The sequence below is a fragment of the Rhinolophus ferrumequinum genome, chromosome 2 (genome assembly GCF_004115265.2).
Source record: "Rhinolophus ferrumequinum isolate MPI-CBG mRhiFer1 chromosome 2, mRhiFer1_v1.p, whole genome shotgun sequence".
NCBI lineage: Eukaryota > Metazoa > Chordata > Mammalia > Chiroptera > Rhinolophidae > Rhinolophus > Rhinolophus ferrumequinum.
In genome coordinates this window covers 104,600,722-104,621,324 of record NC_046285.1, presented here as the reverse complement: position 1 = coordinate 104,621,324, position 20,603 = coordinate 104,600,722, and the positions used below count along the sequence as shown (strand labels likewise).

The 20,603-nt window shown below is 45.5% G+C and overlaps 1 protein-coding gene across 2 annotated transcripts in view; it reads left to right on the top strand.

The window, feature by feature from the left end:
* Positions 1 to 20,603, top strand: part of DSCAM (DS cell adhesion molecule) — a 640,159-nt gene that overhangs the window by 583,893 nt on the left and 35,663 nt on the right. For both annotated transcript variants that reach the window (XM_033091571.1, XM_033091562.1), the window contains exons 25-28: positions 2,936 to 3,124; positions 4,272 to 4,562; positions 7,931 to 8,107; positions 19,542 to 19,572. In XM_033091571.1, coding sequence (XP_032947462.1) covers positions 2,936 to 3,124; positions 4,272 to 4,562; positions 7,931 to 8,107; positions 19,542 to 19,572 — 688 coding nt within the window. The remainder of the gene's footprint in view (positions 1 to 2,935; positions 3,125 to 4,271; positions 4,563 to 7,930; positions 8,108 to 19,541; positions 19,573 to 20,603) is intronic.

Here is a 20,603-nt window from a genome sequence, read left to right as displayed (position 1 = left end):
AGAAAAGAATAAAGGAAGTTTATACTGAAGGAATGAGATAGTGTGATAATACTAGCATAAGTAGAGTTGGGGGAACATCATTCTGAGGAAGTTGTAGACCAAGAAAAGGGAGTCAATCCAGAAGAGACTGACGAAGCTCTAGAGTGAGGGTCTGAGTGATAAAAGAGGTCTTACAGCGGTTGGAAGAGGATGGCAGACTTAGGTTTCCAAAGGCAGAGGACATTCTTTCTTCTGAGATGTGAGAAAGGGTAAGAAGACAACCGGAAGTACAGGAGCATTTTGGGGCGAAGCCCGTGGTGTAGAGCCAGCTCCTTCCAGCTCATGCGAGCAAGTTGCTGCACCTTTTCCTAGCTTTGCACTCGGTGATATTTACACACCACGGAAATCAGAAATGCTACCACGCAGGGCTCTTTTTTTTTTCTCAAGAGCCAGTTGTTAAACATTTATTAACACTCCACTGGGTGAAGGGGAGGATCGTCCCCCTTTTTTAGGAACGAAAAAGGTGAGATTTTTATTTTAAAATAGTTGGATGGGTAGGGGTGAGGATGCATTTGTGGGTTTGAAGAGCGTGGGAAAGATTTGTAACAGCTGTTGTGTGGCTGCCAAGGGAGTTATTAATAGATGAACAACGTCATTGCCAAGTGGGAGGGAGGCCGCAGCTGCACGTAAACAACACAAATTGTAGTGGTCACAATCATCACACTTTAATGACTTTCTCACGTGATGCTGGGCGCTGGGAAGAAAACTGAATCACAGGTGACCAAAGTTGGTGGCTGGCAGGATGTGTAGCAGGAAGTCAGAACAGGGAGTGTAACCAGGCTCCTTAATGGAATGGTCTACCAGAAGTTCTAGGCTGGTTAGAGAACCTTTTCATGGGGAAAAAAATATGGGGCACTGAGGGAAGAGTTCAAGGGACCCTGCTGCTCTAAGTTCAAATGAAATGAAGTTTTGGTTCTGTAAGCGTGGGAGCATAGGAGAGGTAGTACAGGAAGAGTGAGAGTAGGAGGTCTTAGAGATGAAGCCAACTTTAGTAATGAAGAGTCTCCAAGAAAAGGTGTCCCTGAAACACAGTGGCAGCCAAAGTCATTGGCATGGGGGTTCCCAGGACCAAGGGTTAGAGAAGCCTCCTACCAGTGGTTTAGATGGAGGAAATGAGGAGGAAAGCACAACCTCCATGGCATGCAGGCCACCAAGGAGGCGTTTTGGACAGAGCTGGAGTGGAAGTCAGGATATGATGGTGGAAGCATAGAGTACGCAGATCCATCACTCACCTGTCAGGTACTGAAGGAGCTACAAGGTGTGCTGATCAGGAACACAGAAGAGAAAATGAGGCTCAGGAAGGAGGAGGGACCCCAAGGCTGCAGAGGATTTGAGGAGAGGGAACGAGGAAGGAGTAGGGAAGATACTACTATGGCCGGGGGTGGAGGACTTGGAGATGGGTGATCTCGAAGGGAGTGGTTAGGAGCTCTGTAGTATGGACGTGATGAGTGCTTTGCCTGTATAAAAATGGAGTCTGCGGGCAGGCTAGAAGATACCAGTCTGTTAGTATAAAGACACCATGCATCAGGCAGGCAAGTCGTGGGTGGCCTGGGTGTGAACGTTTAGGAGACAAGGACAGAGCAGACAAGATATGTTTGCCCCCAGGAAGGTGGTTGGGGTAACAGGGATGGAGCTCATACAAGGAGGAATGTCTCAGTGACCACAGGGCGAGGAGCGTGGGATCCAGATTCTGATAGTGGGGTTTGAGTCTGTCATGCAGGGTGTCATGCGCGGTCTCAGCTCCTGCTCCCCACACAAGAATGCAGGACACCTGAGGCCAAAAAGGAACACCCACGGAGCCATAGATAGGGGAGTCATACCACTATATTCGCGCTGGCGGCTGCGTTGGAGACACAGGAAGCAGGAACCACACTAACCGCAACCTGCCATCCTCTTCTCTGCCAACCAACCAACCCCACTTGCTAGCTGCAATCCGCCCTGCTAACTGCAATCTGCTCTTGCTAGCTCAGCCACCATCTTCTTGCTTGCCCCCATTTTCTGCTAGCGTAGCCACGGCAGCGATATCAGTGGCCGATGGCTCACTGGTTACAGCTGACGGCCAACTAGCCACAGCTGACGGCCATCCAATCACAGCTGATGGCCATTTACTACCCGAGTGAGCACCTTTCCACGTGAGGCCGAGAGCCTGGAAACTGCACTCCTGGCTCTGTCCCCACAGAGTCTTACTCACGGGACCCTAGAATGGTCATCTAACCTCACTGAACCTCAGTGTCTTCATCTGCACTGTGGAAAAAGCAGTGACTATTCATAGGCTTACAAGCAGACAATGAGCAGCACATGGTGAGCGCTCAAAACATGGACAGCTGTCGCCAGCAGTGGCAGAAGTAGAGGTAATAGGGGTCATGTGCAGAAATGAATTGTGGGAGGGACTTTTCAAACTAAGGAGAAGCCAGGTTCCCATTGAAATGTTGGGAAGCCTACAGGATGGGAGCCAATTCTCTTTGTGGTTATGAACTGAGTAGGGTGTGTTGAATAGATTCCTACCCCCACTGACAACATATCCCTTTTCTAGAGCTTTGGATCTCTTACATAAGGATTTGGGCACACATGCACTGAATGGCAGGTATTTACAGATTGTGTGCCCATTTCCTGCTGTCCACTATGCCCTTTAAAAGTGAACGGGCAGAAAGTGGTTTTATTTTCACCACACTACCTAGTAATACCACCATAGTGATATCCAATGTGGCCTAAATAGCTCACTAATCAACAGGTAATCATGGCCTGGGTTAAATTTCCTGGAAGCAGGGAAAGTTCCAATGTTGTCTTCCAAAGAGGTGTGAATTCTGAGAACTCGCATCCATACAAAATGCAAACATCAGCCAACTTCTGGTCAAAAGCAAATAACATACTTTTGAATATTTCTTGTCTTCTGAAGGCTACATATTGCAATACTCGGAGGATAACAGTGAGCAGTGGGGAAGTTTCCCAATCAGCCCCAGCGAGCGTTCTTACCGCCTAGAAAATCTGAAATGTGGGACTTGGTATAAGTTCACTCTTACTGCCCAAAATGGAGTGGGGCCGGGGCGCATAAGTGAAATCATAGAAGCGAAAACATTAGGGAAAGGTATGTATGCCTCTTTCTTGTTTCTAGATTTCCTGTTTTCCAGATCAGGGGTGGGGTGGGGGGTTGGAATCACAAAGGATGTGTCATATATTTGCATGTTTGTGTGTTTGAACATTGTTTTTGCCAAAATGGGTTCAGCAATGTTACATATAGCATAATGAGAGAGAAGACCGGTGCTTACAGAGTATTCTCATTCTTCTTTTTTTTCCCCAATATTTCATTTGCAATTAAAAAGAAAAGTGTCGTTTGAAAATCAAGGGTTTTGGTGACCAGGCTGGGCAACCATGAAATATGACATTTGTACTCTTACCTTCTCCCTTCCTCACCCCAGAGCCCCTCTATATAACTTTCAGGTTGCCTCTTAAGACCTGCTTTTCAGGTAGAAAGTGACTGGGACAGATTGTCAACCTTCAATGTGAGGTGTTTGTTTTTGTTTTAATCCAAACATGGGCCCCAGGGGGATGAACCCAGGGAAATGGCATTCAGTGGTGAAATTTGCAGCCCAGGAGCGCCAGGAAGAGGGAGGTGAAAAGAGATTCCTTGTAGGTTTCCCTCACATCTGAATCTTATCTGGTGGGGTGGACTGGATGGCAGGAGAGAGAGAATTGAGAAGGCAAAGGTGTTATTTGGATCTGGCCAGAGTTTTAGATAACATGTGGTAAGAGTTCAGATGATGAGGGATTGATTTATGCAGAAATATGTCTGGCGGGGCCCTGGGAGCCCGTATGAAGCATTTGCATCATGAGGGACACCTGTTGGTACTTCCCAACTCCAACTCTGTCTCCTCTTGAGTCAGGTCCGTTCACATGAGAATGGAAACAGGTGAGCTCAGCACACTGCAGCGGGTCCTTCAGAACCACTGAAGGAAAGGCCTACACGAAAATAGCATTGCTCTTCAGGGAGCTCTGAGATACACATAAAGAACCTGTAGCCACCCAGTTTCCTCTCGCATACCTAGCTCGTCACAGTAGGAGAAGCGCATTGGTGCGTGGGGTCCTTATTAGTAGGGGACAAATTGGGGGTGGCTTGTGGCCCACACTGGGACTGAGGGCCCCCCACAGGTGGAGAAAGCAGGGGGTGGGGGTGCCGACTCCGCCATCCCTCTTTCATGCATCCTGGGCTGACCCCATGGTGTGTTCCTCCGCAGAGCCCCAGTTCTCCAAGGAGCAGGAACTCTTTGCCAGCATCAACACCACGCGCGTGAGGCTGAACCTCATCGGCTGGAATGACGGTGGCTGTCCCATCACCTCCTTCACGCTTGAGTACAGGCCCTTTGGGACCACAGTGTGGACCACGGCTCAGCGGACATCTCTCTCCAAGTCGTACATTCTGTATGACCTGCAGGAAGCCACCTGGTATGAGCTGCAGATCCGGGTGTGCAACAGCGCCGGCTGTGCAGAGAAGCAGGCCCACTTCGCCACGCTCAACTACGACGGCAGTAAGCTGGCTGGTTCCGTAGCCCCCTGTCTGTGTCTCCGGGCACGTGCGCGTGCTCACTGTCACTTCCCCATCTGACATGCATCCTTGGCGCAGTGACCACTGCCCACAGATTCCATTAGGCTCTGGGCCCACTCCCTGCAGGGCTCCCTAGTTCCCTATACCCACGTGACCAGGGCTGTGATCCAGAAATAAGCGGCTGAGGGCCAATGGGTCGCTCATTAGGGAGTCTGGTGCAGGAGTGATTTTGCTTTGGGCTGCAAGATTCTTTACCAAGTGCTTCTGTTCCTTGTCAGTGACTGAATTAACACGGCTTTTGTTGTCTCCCACCCCTCCCCCACCCCATCCCAATCCACATAACAGCTTTCTGTTTTGCTCTCATTAAGCCCTTAAACTGCATGTGCAAAAACAGTTTTCCATGGTAAAGGAGCTATGTTACCGGTACTCTCTGAGCAGAAATAGAGACGCTGATAGAAATAGAACCATGTCGTAGGATATTAGTGCACGTACGTGCTAACACACACACACACACACACACACACACACACACACGAAGCTTGCATGGCCTTTTTTGAAAGTCAGGTGAGAGGTCTCGTGAGGTTTAGTTGACCAAAAATAAATGGTTAACTTTTATCCTTTTTTTTCTGCAACTACTAGTATCAAGGGTCGTATATTGGTAGCTGAACAAATGTCCAGCCCAGTGAAGCTGAAAGGTAGTGTGTCATTGGAGGCTGTGCCTTGGGAACTTGGGAAGTCCTGACGGCATGTTGACGATGCTTTCTGCAACCTGGCGGTGACTGTGACTCGGGCAGCAGCAGTCATGGTTTTAGAGGCTCTAATCACAAGGCGAAACCGGCTGCAATGTATCAGAATGTTTGGGGCTCCTGGCTTAGCTCCCCTCGGAGACTTCTGTCCAGTCTTCACTGATCAGACCAGACCACAGTGCTGGGTAACTTAGCCTAGAAAGTCTGTACCTGAGCAAGCACCCCAATACTTTATTCACCACGAGGCAGGCTAAGGGGTGTCCACTTCTCTGTTTATATGCTCTGGCAGGAACATCCGTGTAGTGAAGGTTATACTGTTCTAAGAAAAGAAGGTCCATGAACCCAAGAAACAATCAAAGAACCTAATGAGGTGATGTTGCCTGGGATCCTTATGTCGTTGCCTCCGGCAGGGTGGCCCCTAGAGCCGCTTCTTCCTGCTCTGGCACACTGTGTGAACCCAGCCTGAATCTCCTGTCCGAGGCCATTGCTTTACAAAGCCCTCCCCAGCCAGAGCCCTGGCTCGTCTCCAGCATTTCAGGCCGTGGGCCCGTGAATGTAAGAAGGTCCTTTGGTAGAAGCCCCCCTGGTATTGGTCACAGCAGCCTGGGGCCCCACCTCTGCGGTGCCCCATGGCCCTGGAGGCCTTGCCCAGCTCCTTCCTGTTCTCTTCTGGGGGTGATGCTTTCCTGACTTTCCAGCCCTCAGTTACCGGTGACATCATTCAAAGATATCCCCATCACAAAACATCCCACAGTCAGAGCAGCACTTCCAACTTGCTTTCTCCCCATTGTGGTTCAAGTTTTCAGTCTTCGGCACTGACCAAACACTTCACTTAGTATTCATGGGTTCCCTGAAGTCCTTTGCTGTCTGGTACCATTTGGGTAGGACGTAAATTTCTTACTTTAGATTACTGATTTGCATTAATTGGCCTTAATTAACCATTAATTTGCATTAATTAACCACACTGCGGCATGGAGCTTATCTATAACCTGAGCAGATGCTAGCCTACCTAGTGTGCCCATCGGTGATATGTTCACAGCTACTCATTTAATTGGAAACCACTCACGTGCAGAATGTGAAACTGGCTCTAACTCACAAAGTACTCTGCCGATTTTCAATGTTTGTCTTCTAACAATAAAAAATGTAATGTTCTCACCTTATCCAGGAGATTAAGTTATAATCATGAAAAAGTCTTGTGAGCTGCATTTTTCTGAAATTTGAAATGATTTTATGACACTAAGAAATAAGGATACATGTTTATATTTTCCTTGCAAAACATTATGTGTTTCTTTGGAACAATTTGATAGATATATAGCTTTAATATCTCTTTTGTCACATCTGCCTGAAGAGTTTTCTTCATTTTGGGAAAACAAACATTGACAATTAGCCTCATATCTATACCAATCCGATTTCAGTTCCTTCCATCTCTCTTTATTTGACTTTTCCTCTGCCATTTCCTTATAGCCAAACATTTCTGCTTGTCCTTGTGGTGTCTTGGTTTTGCAAGCTCATCTTCACCTGCATCCCTTATGTGCCCCTGACCTGGGCTCTGAGCATTTGCAGACTTGGGGTTCCAGCCAAAAGCACTATAAAGTTGGAAGAACACTCTTCTTCACCTTAACAGATTGCAAAGGGGCCTGGGGTTCTATTATCTCGACTCTACTGACTAAATTCAGGATAAAGATCATTTTTGCTCATGGGGAAATTATATGATTTGTGTACTATTTCTCCTAAATTTCTGGCTTCCTGGCCCTTGTTTTACGTGGAGAGTACAGTGAGATGGAGCATTTTACGTGATGGAGGTGCCGAAGTCCATGCCCCATAAAAAGCGGACATCTGTGTCTGAATCTCTGCCCCACTGTATTCAGCCCCTGCACAGAAGGCAGCTTACAATAGCTCAGAGTTGAGTCTGCTTAGGTGCTTCCTTAGAATTCTAAATAATCTGAATTTCATAGCACTGTTTAACAGTGTCCGGTCAATAAGTAGCTTGTTTTCACCTGGATGGTTCCCCTTCGAAAAGTTGTCTGTAGCTCTTATAACCTAAAATAAGAGTTTCTAAAGTGCATTTGGTCTTACCCCTGTGATAAAAAGCAAGTGAATAACCAAACACAAAAGGATTTTAAGCTTCTTTCAACCAGTGTATCTAGTACAGTCTCCCTGCAGATGCTCCTCTGTTCCCTTGCCAAACCTATTGTTCCTTTTTTGACGTGCAATTTTTCAAACAGCCTCTGTCAGTGCACTTTGGGTGACACTGAGTGCCAGGTAAATGCACGTGGCTTTTTTAAGCACCTGGCCTGGACATTATGCTTCTAGGTGCCCGCACTCAGCAGTACGCTGCAAAATGAAGCCTCTTTCAAAGAGATAACACTTTACCCCAGTGCACGTCTGGATCTGATGTGCTGTAGGGTAAGTCCGAAGGTGGGCAGGAAGAGGGGAGTGAGCCAGTAGGTAAATTAGCGAGGACCTAGAAAAAGCGTCCTTGTCATTTCCCATCATCTTGGACACCCTTGGATCACACGGCGTGATTGTTGTAACCCGCCATCCCTGAAATCTCTGTCGTGCTGTCTTCATTAATAGCCATCTAACATCATGGCCCTGCTTTCAGGTACAATCCCTCCGCTCATTAAGTCCGTTGTCCAAAGTGAAGAAGGGCTGACAACCAACGAGGGGCTCAAGATGCTGGTGACCATCTCCTGCATCTTGGTGGGTGTCCTGCTGCTGTTTGCACTCTTGCTGGTGGTGCGGAGAAGGAGGCGGGAGCAGAGGCTGAAGAGGCTGAGAGGTGAGTCCAGGCTCTGCCGTCCACCCACATGTGCCCACCGTCACTGGCCCGCCAGGTCCCCCAGCTACCTGATCCTGTGAAGTGCCTTCAGCAAGACCACAGAGCATTCGGGAAAAGCCAGACACATGTTACTGCTTGGTCCAGTGGAAGCTGAGTGAAAGTCAGCCTCTCACCTATCTCCTGAATCCTAGATGTCAGTAGGCAAAGGAAATTATTTTCTCGCGGGATTATCAACCCACTTTCTTTAATTTTCAGCCATTCCAGTATTGCCACCAGTTACGCTTCCTACCGTGTTTCCCCCAGAATAAGACCGGGTCTTGTATTAATTTTTGCTCCAAAAGGTGCATTAGGGCTTACGTTCAGGGGGTGTCATCCTGAAAAATCATGCTAGGGCTTATTTTCTGGTTAGGTCTTATTTTGGGGGAAACACTATATCAGATGTGCTATAGAAATGAAAACTATTGTATTGGCAGGAAGCAGAAATTGAGGGCTGATGGTACTGGTAAAGCATTGTGAGGTAGAAAATATATGCTTTTCCGAATTAGAAATCTGAGCTGGTGCAAGAGTTTCAGTCTAAGAAAAAATAATAGGAGATGGGAACGTAGGCCAGATGAGATCCATGGTTGCTGGGCACTGTTATTTAATGCCTGGCCCGGTAGGGTTCTGGCGACAAGGCTATTCCCAGCTCCTGGCCAAAAGCCATTACTTGCCCTTGCTCTGCAGTGTGAGGACAATGAGTTCTTTCATACATGAAACCCTGTGCAGGACGAGTGTGTCCGAGTCCTTTGCTTTTTACTGTCAGGGCATTTAACCAAGCTGCCTTTTGGTAAAACTACATATACACCTTGTTCGCATTTTGCTATCAGTGCAGTGTGGGGTAACGTCACGCAGCGGCCTGTATAGTCTTCAAAGTGACATTTTAGGAACAAATCTGGAAGCACCCCCCCAAAACATATCTGTGATGTCCCCAAACCTTGCGGATATATGTAGACAACATTGACGTCCTCAGTAAATACTCCATTTGATCCTGATCTAGTTAGAATAGCAGAACGTGGCGGCATTTCCACCTGTCTTCACTTCTCCGAAACGCTCCTCGTATGTGACTCTGGCACCTGTTACTATCATTTTGCGTCCACTTTGCCAACAAATTGAAATGTTTGAAGTCCATTGCACTCCATCTGTACACTTTAACTGTCCTTCCATTTACATCTTCTGCAGCCCGATAATTCAAATGCAACATCGATCTCGTTGAAATAGCCTCTCTAACTTGTTAACCACTTATCTTTTCATTTTACGGACCCTGCTCGAATGAATCCTATATCCTAACCCCATGCTAGGTGTTTGATGTACAAAGATGGAAAGAAAGAGCCTCTGAATTCTAGGTTTAGTGTAGAGGGGAGACATATCAGCATCTACCAGGAAAAGACCAAAAAAATGCCATGAATGCTCAAAGGAGGCTCCAAGCAAATTCTATGTAAGCACAAAAGAGAGAGTGATTAATCCCAACTGGGGAGAAAAGGAAAGGCCATCTGAGAACTGCATGAACTAGCACTAAAAAGATATACTGCTGCCTAATATGTTGAGAAGTTCATTGTAAAGTGAGGTATGTTGTATTTCATTCACAAGTGTTCACTGAAATACCAAAGGGACTTTTTTTTAACCCTTTCACAGAAAATAGAATCCCATAAACTGGACATCAGGGGCATTATTGAGGTACCGTAGATCGACCAATGGCGGGGGAGTTTGTCCTTATAGCATGTAGACAGCCTAGTTGCATTTAGAAGACAACGAATTGCCCAATATAGCATTGTTTTAAAACAACAGTAAAATCTTATTAATCATTTCTATTCGATTACAAGGGTTTGGCAGCAAATAGGTTAAACATCAAGGCAATCTTTCCCAGTGTTCTAGCACCCTCTGCCAAATTCACCTTTTCTTTTTCCCCCTACCCTTTGCTGCTTACTCCCTCCTTCCCAGCTACTGTTTTATGTTCCTGTTCTACTTACAACTTAAGTGCCCCAACCTCACTCATCCTTATAAAGAGCAAGGAAAGGAAGCTAAAGATTTTGCTGACGTTTACGGATGCATTTGGGTTAGACTGATGGTGGGCTCATGCCTCCTTTATTTTCATTCTGAACAGTTCCTGTAATTTAGCTATTGCTTTGCAAGGGCTCTGTCCGGAAGAGCTGCTGGAACTGGCATTTTTATTGTTGGCACCTCTACTTGTAGACACCCGCGTTTTGTAGTGGGTCTCGGTAAGGAAAGCAATACATCAGGGCAGAGAGCATGGTTTTTCATTCCCCGGAAACAGTTTTGTGTTCTTTGTGCGGGAGGAAAGATAGAGCCAACACCAAGGTTTCAGTGGGAAGAAAGTAACTGCTGTGGCAAAGAAGATGTATTCATGAGGGAAGCCGAGGAGCGATGAATTCCAGAGCAGAGGCTTGCACAGACAAAGGCATCTGCAGACTTGCATTTTGTCTATGCTTAATAAAGGCTTCTGAGTCAAGAGTCTGACAGGAGGGCAGTGAGAATACAGAGGGTCGGGTACCCAATTCCCTCTGCTTCCTAACAGCAAGTTTTCATGCGGACGCACTGAAACACATTCCATTCAACAAGCCATGGTTGGTTATCTACCATGGGCCAGATGTAACCTTTTTAAAACCCAATAGCAAAATCTTCTTATTAACCATTTCTATTTGATCACAAGAGTTGGATTAAGTCCTGGAGAGGAAAGATTATGAAGACTCCATCCCAGAAACATAGGCACTGACACTGTAGGGGCAGTGACTACAGGCTTACAAGGGACAGGCTCATCTTTCTAAAACTGTGGGAAGGGTGCCGTAGAAGGACAGAGTAAGTGACGAGGAGTCAGTGAAAGGCCAGGCCTGGTCCCAGAAAGGTCTTGGTCTTGTAGCCCTGCAGAGCCCCTGAAATGTTACTGAATGACATGGGAGGAAATTGCAGCCGCAGAGTTTAATGTAGTAAGTGCTTCTCTATTAAACAAGTTCATTAGTAGATCATTCAATTAGAACCTGACCCACATAAGGCACAGAATCTGTGCCTGGGTTAGAATGAGTTCAAATATGTTTCCAGGTTCTACAGAAAGACTTGTTTCACGTAATATTTTTATTGTCCAAAGCGAGGATGTTTTTAACAACCTTTCCATGTTGCCTGAGCAGCCACTGATCAGGATCAAAAATGGAAATAAGAAAATGTGAATTATTGAAAAAATATCGTAAGGGTTTCTAATGGACACTGTTAGTTACTACATAAGGTCAACTTCATGTTGCTGACCTTGTCTGATTGCTACAAACTGCCAAATGTTTATAAGCAGGATACGTTTTACCGTATAGACAAGCAACCTAGTTAGGTGAATACAATATAATATTCTTTTATATAAATTTTTTTTAAAAAAAAGAAAGAAAATGGGACTCAAGCAATCTAGCCAACCTATATTCTCCCTTCCTGAATACTTTACTAATTTTAGAGCAGAGCAAAGTCTAAATTGTCTGCAACTGCTACATTTTTTTAAAAATCTATCACCTTATCCAGGAGTTCAGAAGCCACATTTTGCTTTTGATGATGCCCTGATTTTTCCCCACTTCTAGATCCTTTGAAGTGCTAGGTTAGAGAATGAGTCACTGGCTGGGCCCATGATCCCAGCAGCCCTAACCTTATAAAAATTTGATTCCCGTGTCAAGTAATCAACGCCAGGACCCCTAAAAGCTTCCTCCTTTAGTAGGAGTTTACCCAAGAGCGTGCCAAGGGGCAACTGGCAGTGCTGAGCCAAAAAGCTACTTCCAAGACTTCAAATAAGCCAAAAATAAAAATCAATGGATGATACAAAATTTGGCCAGGCCTCTGCGTCAAAATGCCCTTATTCCCTGGAACAGGAACATATTTACTATTTTAAACATGGTTTGGAAAGGGTTAATCAAACTGGCCGGTTCAGAGGCCATTCCCTGGGAGAGTCTAGTCTGGTGGTTCTACAGGGGGACAGTTGAAGGGGTGAGCCCTGAGGTGTCGTCGTCATTGTCTGACTTCTGACATGCCATTGATCTGCTCTGCAAATGAGCTAAACACTCTCCTCGCTTAGAAGACCAAACGTTGGCTTGAACTTGAAACACCTAAAGGAAGAGGGGTGTGTACCTAGGAGACCGGCGGCAGGTAGACTTGGTGGGGGGGGACTTAAAGTGCATAAAGGTGGCCACAGCTCTTCCCCGTGTGTGCAGGAAGTACACAGTACTGTGAGTGAAGAAATTGGGAGTGTGCAGCCTGGAGATTTCATCGCCAAGCTACTAGATGCCCAAGTTGTGGTTTCCGTGGGAACAGAACCGCGGACTCTGAAACTCTTTCATTCTATGCTTTGGGTTGTCACCCTTCTTCCTTCATCCTTTTTTGCTTTCTCTTTTTTCCTTGTCTTGATTTCTTCATAAAATTACCCTCTGAAAACTCCAAACTTGTTATGGCATAACTAAGTAAAAAGGGGGTTCTGTGTTAGAGAGTGGGAAGCAAAGGAGCCTTGGGATGGTGGCAGGGCCAAGCCAAGGGCAGCCAGTGTCACGAGGACCAGAGAGGGGGGACAGCCAGCAGGGACAGCACTGGCATCAGCCCCAGAGCTTTGTCCTGCCTGGGGGGTCTGTTCTATCCATGTTTGTCCTATTAGCAGTTTGCTCAGATTCCAAGTATCTTTGGATTTCTTTTCGGGTACTTATTTTAAATCAGCGTCCGTTTGGACATGCTGATGGTTGGAAGTTTTATTTGTGATCTTATAAAAAGTGAAACTCAGACTTATAGCTCTTACAAAGTACCTCTTTAGGAGACCCATCCCAATTCCACAGAAAAGCAGGGGCTGCTGCGAGGGGGCTTGCAGATAAGCACTATTGATGGATGGTAAAGCTGGGTACTATCGGCCACCCCCAAAGCGGCTTTTTGTTGTTGTGGGTGTGTGCAAGTGACAGCCGAATGAAGGCACTGCCCTAAGCGTGTTCCATTTTACTTAACTAGAATTTTGGAAACAAAAATGTAGCCATGTGTCTGTGAATGAGATTCCTCTTTTTAAAAGATGCATTTGGGCATATAAATATGAGGTAACTCAGACTCTCGACACTAGCTCAGTGCAGTGACTGAGACTGGCTGTGCCCGGCCCCTGCAGCCATGTGGTCTGTGCCACCTGGTTGGTAAGGACCATCATGCCATGTGCAGACCCAAGATGGAAGCAACGGTCCACGGGAAGAACAAGGGGACTGGGGGACACCACTCTGAGATGCTCCTGATTTAACTGGGGGTGCCTATCCCCAAGCACTCACTGAACCATGTCTTTATCAGCAGAGTACAAACATCTTCCATTTTTTCACTCTTCTTCTTCTGTAACCCTTTATTATACACTGTCTGGTGTTAGCCTCTTCATAGCTGTGCAAATAGGTCGAGTATAAACCTGATATGATTATGCCCTATTTTGCTGACATGGAAATTGAAGGAAACTTTCCAAAAACATACGTCAGGGCAGAACTAGAAGGAGAGCCCAAGTCACCGTTGCCTACCGCCAGCTCTTCTCCCATGAAACTTCCTCAGACTTTGGAATATTGAAAAAGAAATCATCTGTCCCATCAATATTAAGTTAGGCTAAAAAGGTTTATCAATGAGACAGAGAATCAGAAGACGTATTAACACTGTATCAATGGCTACTTTATAGTTTTACTTTTGCCCATCAGCAATATCCAGTTTATTCCTTTTTTATTTCTATATTCACTGTCCCTCAGTCTTCCCCTAGTTTGCATATCTTCAACCTACTGCCGTCCTCTCCTCTTCCTTTTACCATGGAATTCTCGGAAGAGTGTTCTGTACTCAGCTCCACTGCTTCTCTGTGCCTCCTAAACCCTCCCGGTGTCACCTCTACCCCCACGGCTCAGGTGAAACTGCTGTCCTGAGGCAGATGACCGATTACCTTACGATCACAAATTCTCCTTTCAGGGATCCGTTTCTCCCCCTCTTGCTGCATGCAGAGTGTCAGCAAATGTTGTTTTTTAAAACTCCTTCCTTCCACATTTCAATATTCGTGGACCCTCCTGGTGCTATCTCCCCATCATTTCCCAACCCAAAAAATTGTGGGGGGAGCACAGAGCCAAGGGCGGACATGTAGGCGCAGCAAGGGGCTTTGGGAAAGGTGTCACAGAATCTAAATCGGAGATTGAGCCAAAATTTGTGGGGTGGAAAAAATGTGACAGGCGACATAAAAGGCTATTTGACTGTGTTGGTCAAGAAAAAGAACAAGGCTTGGGACAATGTTGTCATACTAACGGTGGCAGGTAGTGACATCTGCTCTGCTCTGATGTGCGTCAGGAAAAGTGCTAGTCAAGCCAGAAAATATGGAACAAGAATCATAAAAAAAGGAAGGGAAGAAGAAAGGGGGAGGGAATCTAGAAAAAGGGAAGGAGAAAGGAAGAGAGAGAGAGAGAGAGACAAGTGGAACACACATTGCTTGAAAAAATGGTCAGAGCTCCTGATTTTCTGAATTGATTCATTCTTTCAAAACCTACCAAGTTCTAGTCATTGTGGGGGGAGGGGAAAGTATGCTGCATAAAATCACATTCCCAGTCCCTAGGGGAGGCAAACCATATTTACAATGAACTGTTACACAATTTCCGAATGATAAGCAGGAAACTGTGGTCACCTATCGCTGCTATGACAACGCCCTGAAGGGAAGGTGTCATGGCGGCCTTGTCCCTAGACGCCGAAGGATAACATTTCAGGATTCTGCACAAAACTTCCAAACATAATCCCAAAACCTTTGAAAATAATCTTTGAATAAGCAAATTAGAGATGTTAGGAAATAGTTATATTTCATACCCCGTTTCAAAAACAGTACGTTCTAGAAATTATAGATTGAAATAAATCAGTTTAGTTTACAGAAAGGGTAGCCTGTGAGTGGTCAGGAAAGAATAGGGCTTACCGGAGGCCTGGATGACCCCGGTTTGCTTTGTCACAGGGCTGATTGATAAGGGAGCACCAGGCTGTTGCTGAAAAAAGGCAGGCTGAGCCGATTTTCAGGTGACACAAATCCAGGTGGGAAAGCCAACGTGTTAGAGGGAAGAATCCAGGTTGTAAGAGATTTTGAAAGGCTGAAACTAAGGAGATAAAATCTAACAGGGATCATTGTAAAGTCTTCTATAGACGTCTGAAAACTCATTTGCAACACATATAGTGAGCATTGTGTTCTCACTGGTGTGAGAGAAGAAGAATATCAGTTTCTGTGCTGTCTCATTTAATAAACGGCAGTAAAAAATTGTAGGTCTTTCATAGAAGAGAGTGCCAAGTAGAGAATTACCTAGAAATTATGCCATCTAAGGAGTGGTTGAGAAAATCAGAAAATTCAACCTGAAACGAGAAAGCGGGAGTCAAGCAGACATGGCAGCTACTTGGAAATACTCAAATGGCTTGTAATTGGTTCCAGAAGGTGCCAAAGGCCTTAGAGGAACAAAGTGATGGGGGCCTCTGCCGAGAATGCAAGAGTAAGACAGTCAGAGAGAGGGCTGGGGGCCAGAAGTAAGAGGAAACAGAGCTGGAAAGACAGCGTGGGGCCAGCATGCAAAGGCTGGGACTCTGTGCTGAGCAGTCTCCCTGGCAGGGAGGTCCCTGTGAGTTTCAAAGCATAGGTGTGACACAGTGATGGGTGCGTTTCAGATTCCTCACCCTTCCTGCAGTGTGGATGTCACTTAGGCAGCTGAGAGTCTAGAGTTGAGGAGGCCAGGAAGGGGTGGTTGACTAGTCCATGAGATTTGAATTAAGGAGAGAGACAAAAGCAAATGTCCCAAGGAGACAGGTTGAGGGGGGAGAGATCAACAGACTTGATGGGCAGGTCACTTCTGGGAGCGAGAGGTTGGGCACTGGACGTGCAGCAACACTACGGACCCCTGCCCTGGGGCATCCAACGGCCCCAGCTCATTTCAACATCTGTCTAAGACACAGGGTCGGGGGTCGAACATTTATTAGCAGGTTGATTTGAAAAGCCTTCAGTGCTCTTAAGACTATGATTCCAGGACTTTTAAACATTATCTTAGGTGGCCCCAGATTCTCTTCTCACCCCATACAGAGGTGTGTCCAAGCTGCTTCCATCTTCTCTTTCCACCGTCTCTACACAGACATGAACAAGACCCTGAGCCCCATCTCAGCCCTGACGTCTTTCCCAAACTTGATTCCAAATCTGCCATGAACAGCTTCGCCTAATGCCCGCCACCTTCCTTTAACATGTTAAAGTACTCCGATAGGTTGTAAGGCAAACACCTCCACCCAAACCCCTGCTTCCACGTCCTTCCAGATGCCCGTTCCTCTTTCTTGTTTTACCACACACAGCCCTGCGTGGTCCAGATCGTGCCGTTTCCCTGGACTCCCTGTGCCCTCTGCCTCCACTCCTGGCAGGTCCCTGGTTCCTGCAGATGTCCCCTGTCTGCTATAATGCCATCTCCTCCCTGATCCCCTATTCTCACTGCAGTCCTCTAACCCAGCTCTCACAGCCTCTCACCTTGCCCCCCGCCCCCATTCTGAGCACTGTAGGTCGCCTGATCTGTGCTGGTTTGCGGCATCCACACCCACCCACCACCACCTCTGCCCTCCTCTTCCACTCCTCCCCTGGGACCAGTTCAAAGCTTCCAGATTAGGACCAGTCACACAAAGTCACCTCCTCTCAGCTCCTCCTTCATGTCTTGACCATCCCCAGTTCACAAACACCCTTGGAAACATCACTGTCCTCCCAAACTGACGTACTCCTTGCTTCCCAAAGGAGCTCAGAATTTGAATGCACACTAATTCTGTGGCATGGAGCACTCTTCCCATCTAAGCCTGTGCTCCCTAAAACCCCCAGCTCCCTTTGAGGAGTAGGGAATCTTGCATCCTTCCAGACTGACCCAACCTGAGACAACATTCTCCTGGGATCGTCTCCCTCAGTCAGCGGGCACTAGCATCAGCTCCTCTGTGTGTCTCTGAAGATATGACACATCCCATTCTATGTATAAAGGGCCTTAAGGATAGTCATGAAAAAGGATTTTGAACACGTAGACATTGCTTATGAATTCCCGCTCAGCTGCAGCAAATGACTGAACATATCTGGGTGCCAGTTTCTTGGTTTCTGAATGAGGACAATAATTCCCAGGCAGAGACGGACATTACGGGGACAAGAGCTATCAGTCCTACAGTAAGTGGCACAATACACATTCCTAATACGTGCTCAGCTGTGATCCCAGCCCACCCCATGCCCACGCTCCAGGAGACATTTACACATGGTCCCTGAAAGGCAACTGTGCCACCCAGACCCCACACTGTGCTTAAAACTCCCCCAGCGCTTCTCACAGGTGAACTCACAAAAATGAGGATTCCCATCAATGTAACTTTCATCACATGAAATCAGAAGAAAGAAATAGTAGCTAACACAGAAAAAGAAAGGGATCTGCTGTAAGATGATGAGCGTAGGGGAAGTCTGGACCAAAATGCCTTTGGGCACCTAAACCTGTGGCCCAACATAACCTTGGCAAAGACGCCGTGGACAGGGAAACCCTGCAGTTAGAGCGCGTCAGTATTCGAAGGGAACTCTGTTCTCACCTGGGGCACACTGCAGTCCCCGAGCACGTGTGACAAAAATGACAGGAGAGAAAACTGACTACAGGAACCGTAAAAGAAAGGTGATGATGGGCGAAATGGGGAAAAGCAGGTTCATTCTGCAGGCCCTTGAGTCTGTGTTACCTACACATCGTGAGCTGAAGTGTTTGCATCTCGGAGGGCTTTTTCCCCTCTATTTTAGAGTACTGAACTAGCCAGTGCTCGGTTGTTACACATAACTAATTATCCCCACACTTCTGGTATTTTGCATCTATGTATATTTACTTTGCAAGTGTTAAATCATTCAGGAAGAGAAGAAATTCACCGTATTTACTCTATCTTTGCACATAAATATAAAGACATGAGCTGGGAAGTTAAATGCTGTTTTGATTGCTTTGCTTCACCGTATGGGTGGGAGAGAAGGGAGTTGTTTCCTCTCCCAGGCTGAATCCATCTGTGCACAAAACTGGGCCTGTTGGGAGGTCACAGTGGGAACTGGCATGGTCGACTTGAAAAACTGAGCTTTGGTTCCGGGGTGCTGGCCCATGTGTGGTTACATCCCTGGGATGTCCGCACCTCTCAGTAATACCATGTTTCCCCAAAAATAAGATTGTGTCTTACATTAATTTTTGCTCCATTAGGGTGTATTTTCAGGGGATGTCTTATTTTTTCATGTACAACAATCTACATTTATTCAAACACAGTCATGTCATCTTCTTCTGGAACATCGTCATAACATACTAAATGCATCCGTCGGGCTGAGATCTTAACTGGGGCTTATTTTTGGGGTCGGTCTTATTTTCAAGGAAACAGGGTAGCAGGCATCTCCCTGACATGAAAATGATTGCATTTAAATGTCAACCCCCAAAAGATGAAAGATGACATGAAATGTTCGCACCTATGTATTTCTACACTGTAGAGCCAGTCACACAGTCAGCTGAATACATTTCCAGAAAGTTCTGTTCATTGAACTACATTTGACATCAAGACTTTTTAGAGAGCAATGAAAGAAAAACAAAAAGAAGGCTTTTGTGTTGTAAGAAAGGAAACGGTCATTTTTGCCAGGACAACATTTGTAAAAAGAAATTATATTTTAAGGAGAATGAGAATTTCAAAGCAAAGTCACCAAAAAACTGGAATTGTTTTCCTACATCATTTTTAGGCAGGATTTCTTTTGTCAGGAGTGGTAATGATGTCTTGGTAAATAATGTCCTCAGAGAAAAAAAAAATACAGGAAAATATGTATTTCTGGTGTGACATAAACATCTAAGTTTCCAGACACAGTGACATGCCATTTATATAATTCTGTGACCTACCGAAGGGACTCACAAGTCTATATTAATACCTTTTCTAAGTGATCTATGGTTCCATAAGCTTTTTAATTTTTACATTTTCATAATAAAAATAGGAGAATTTGTATTACATAAATGAATTGCTTTCAAAATGTTAACTTTCTGACTACTGAAAATAAAGTTGGGCTTTCTAAAAGTAAACAGGTTGTAATAAATAAACAAATAAATAGGTTGTAATAAAACCATTAGTAGGGGTCTGAGAATTTTTATGGCCCCAGAATGTTATGTTCTTTTTGTAATTTAAAAAAGGAAAAAGAAAAAAGGGAAAAAGAAAAAGAAATTATATATATATATATATATATAAATTTAAACGTATGTATTTCCCATGTAGAAGGAATACACTAAACTTTTGGTTATTAGCAGCAGTATGGGTATACAATTACATTTCGAATGGCTATTGTCATCTAACTCTGCAGAGTATTTGTCATAAATGCCTAAGTGAATGTTAACGACTTGTTTATCGTGCACTAATATTAATTTTCTTTCCCCAGATGCAAAGAGTTTAGCTGAAATGCTCATGAGGTAAGAGCAAAACCTACCGTCCCAGATATCATGTGTAAAAGAACAATTTCCAACTTGCCTGAATGATTTTTTTAAATGACAGTCTGAAATTGATAACACATATTGTTTTTGACATACAATGTCCATTCTATGTACCAGAGTATCCATGTTGGATATATAAATAGCAAATAATATACTTGTATGCATGCCATAGGTAGCTTTGCTGTTAATTGGGCTCAACCAATAGAGTGTTTTCCATTCAACTGGAAATAAAAAGGCACATTATAGCTGAGTAGCTTTGGTTTTGCTTCCACCCACATATACCACCTTTGAGGTTAAGCCTTCTTCCAACAGTTAGCCAAGTGAAGGAAAATCACAAAAGAAATAGGTGGTGCCCTGCGCTCTCCCGAGGCAGTGGGCTGATCCAGAAAGATTCTGCTTGCCCTCAGCTCCCATGGCACCTTCAGTGCCTCTCTCCTAGGGCACTCACCAACTTCTGCTGCAAATCTCTAGTCACCGTCTGGTCTTGGAGGTGACAGCCTGATTCAGCATCATCATGTTAGCACCCAGCACTGTAGTTGCCCCACTCATAATTGCTGAGTAGATGAATGACTAGGGTTAGTTGAAAAAGTAAGTAAATGTTCACATCTATAGAAGACGCCCCAGTATTTGCTGTTTAAGCTTTTTATGTTGTCATGATCAAACCCAACATGGAAGCGGATAATCAGAGTCTAGAACCAGATAAGAAAAATGTCAGGGCCCCTGATGGTGAATTTGATGTCGCCATTTTAGGATGTCTAAAGTGGGAAGGAAAGAGGATGGGTTTGGGCTCTCATCCCACCTCAGCACAGTTGGCTTTAACTCCGTCCGCCATCTTTGCGTATACAATGAGTCCTTTTGTTCTTACTCACAGAGAGCCCGTGCCCCCTGTCACCAGTATCTTTAAAGACCTAAGGCAGAGGTCACCTACCATTGGCCCATGGATGACATTTCCCACAGCATCTCTGTTTGGTCACACTATGTTTTAAAACAATGTGGATTGTGGGTAAAGG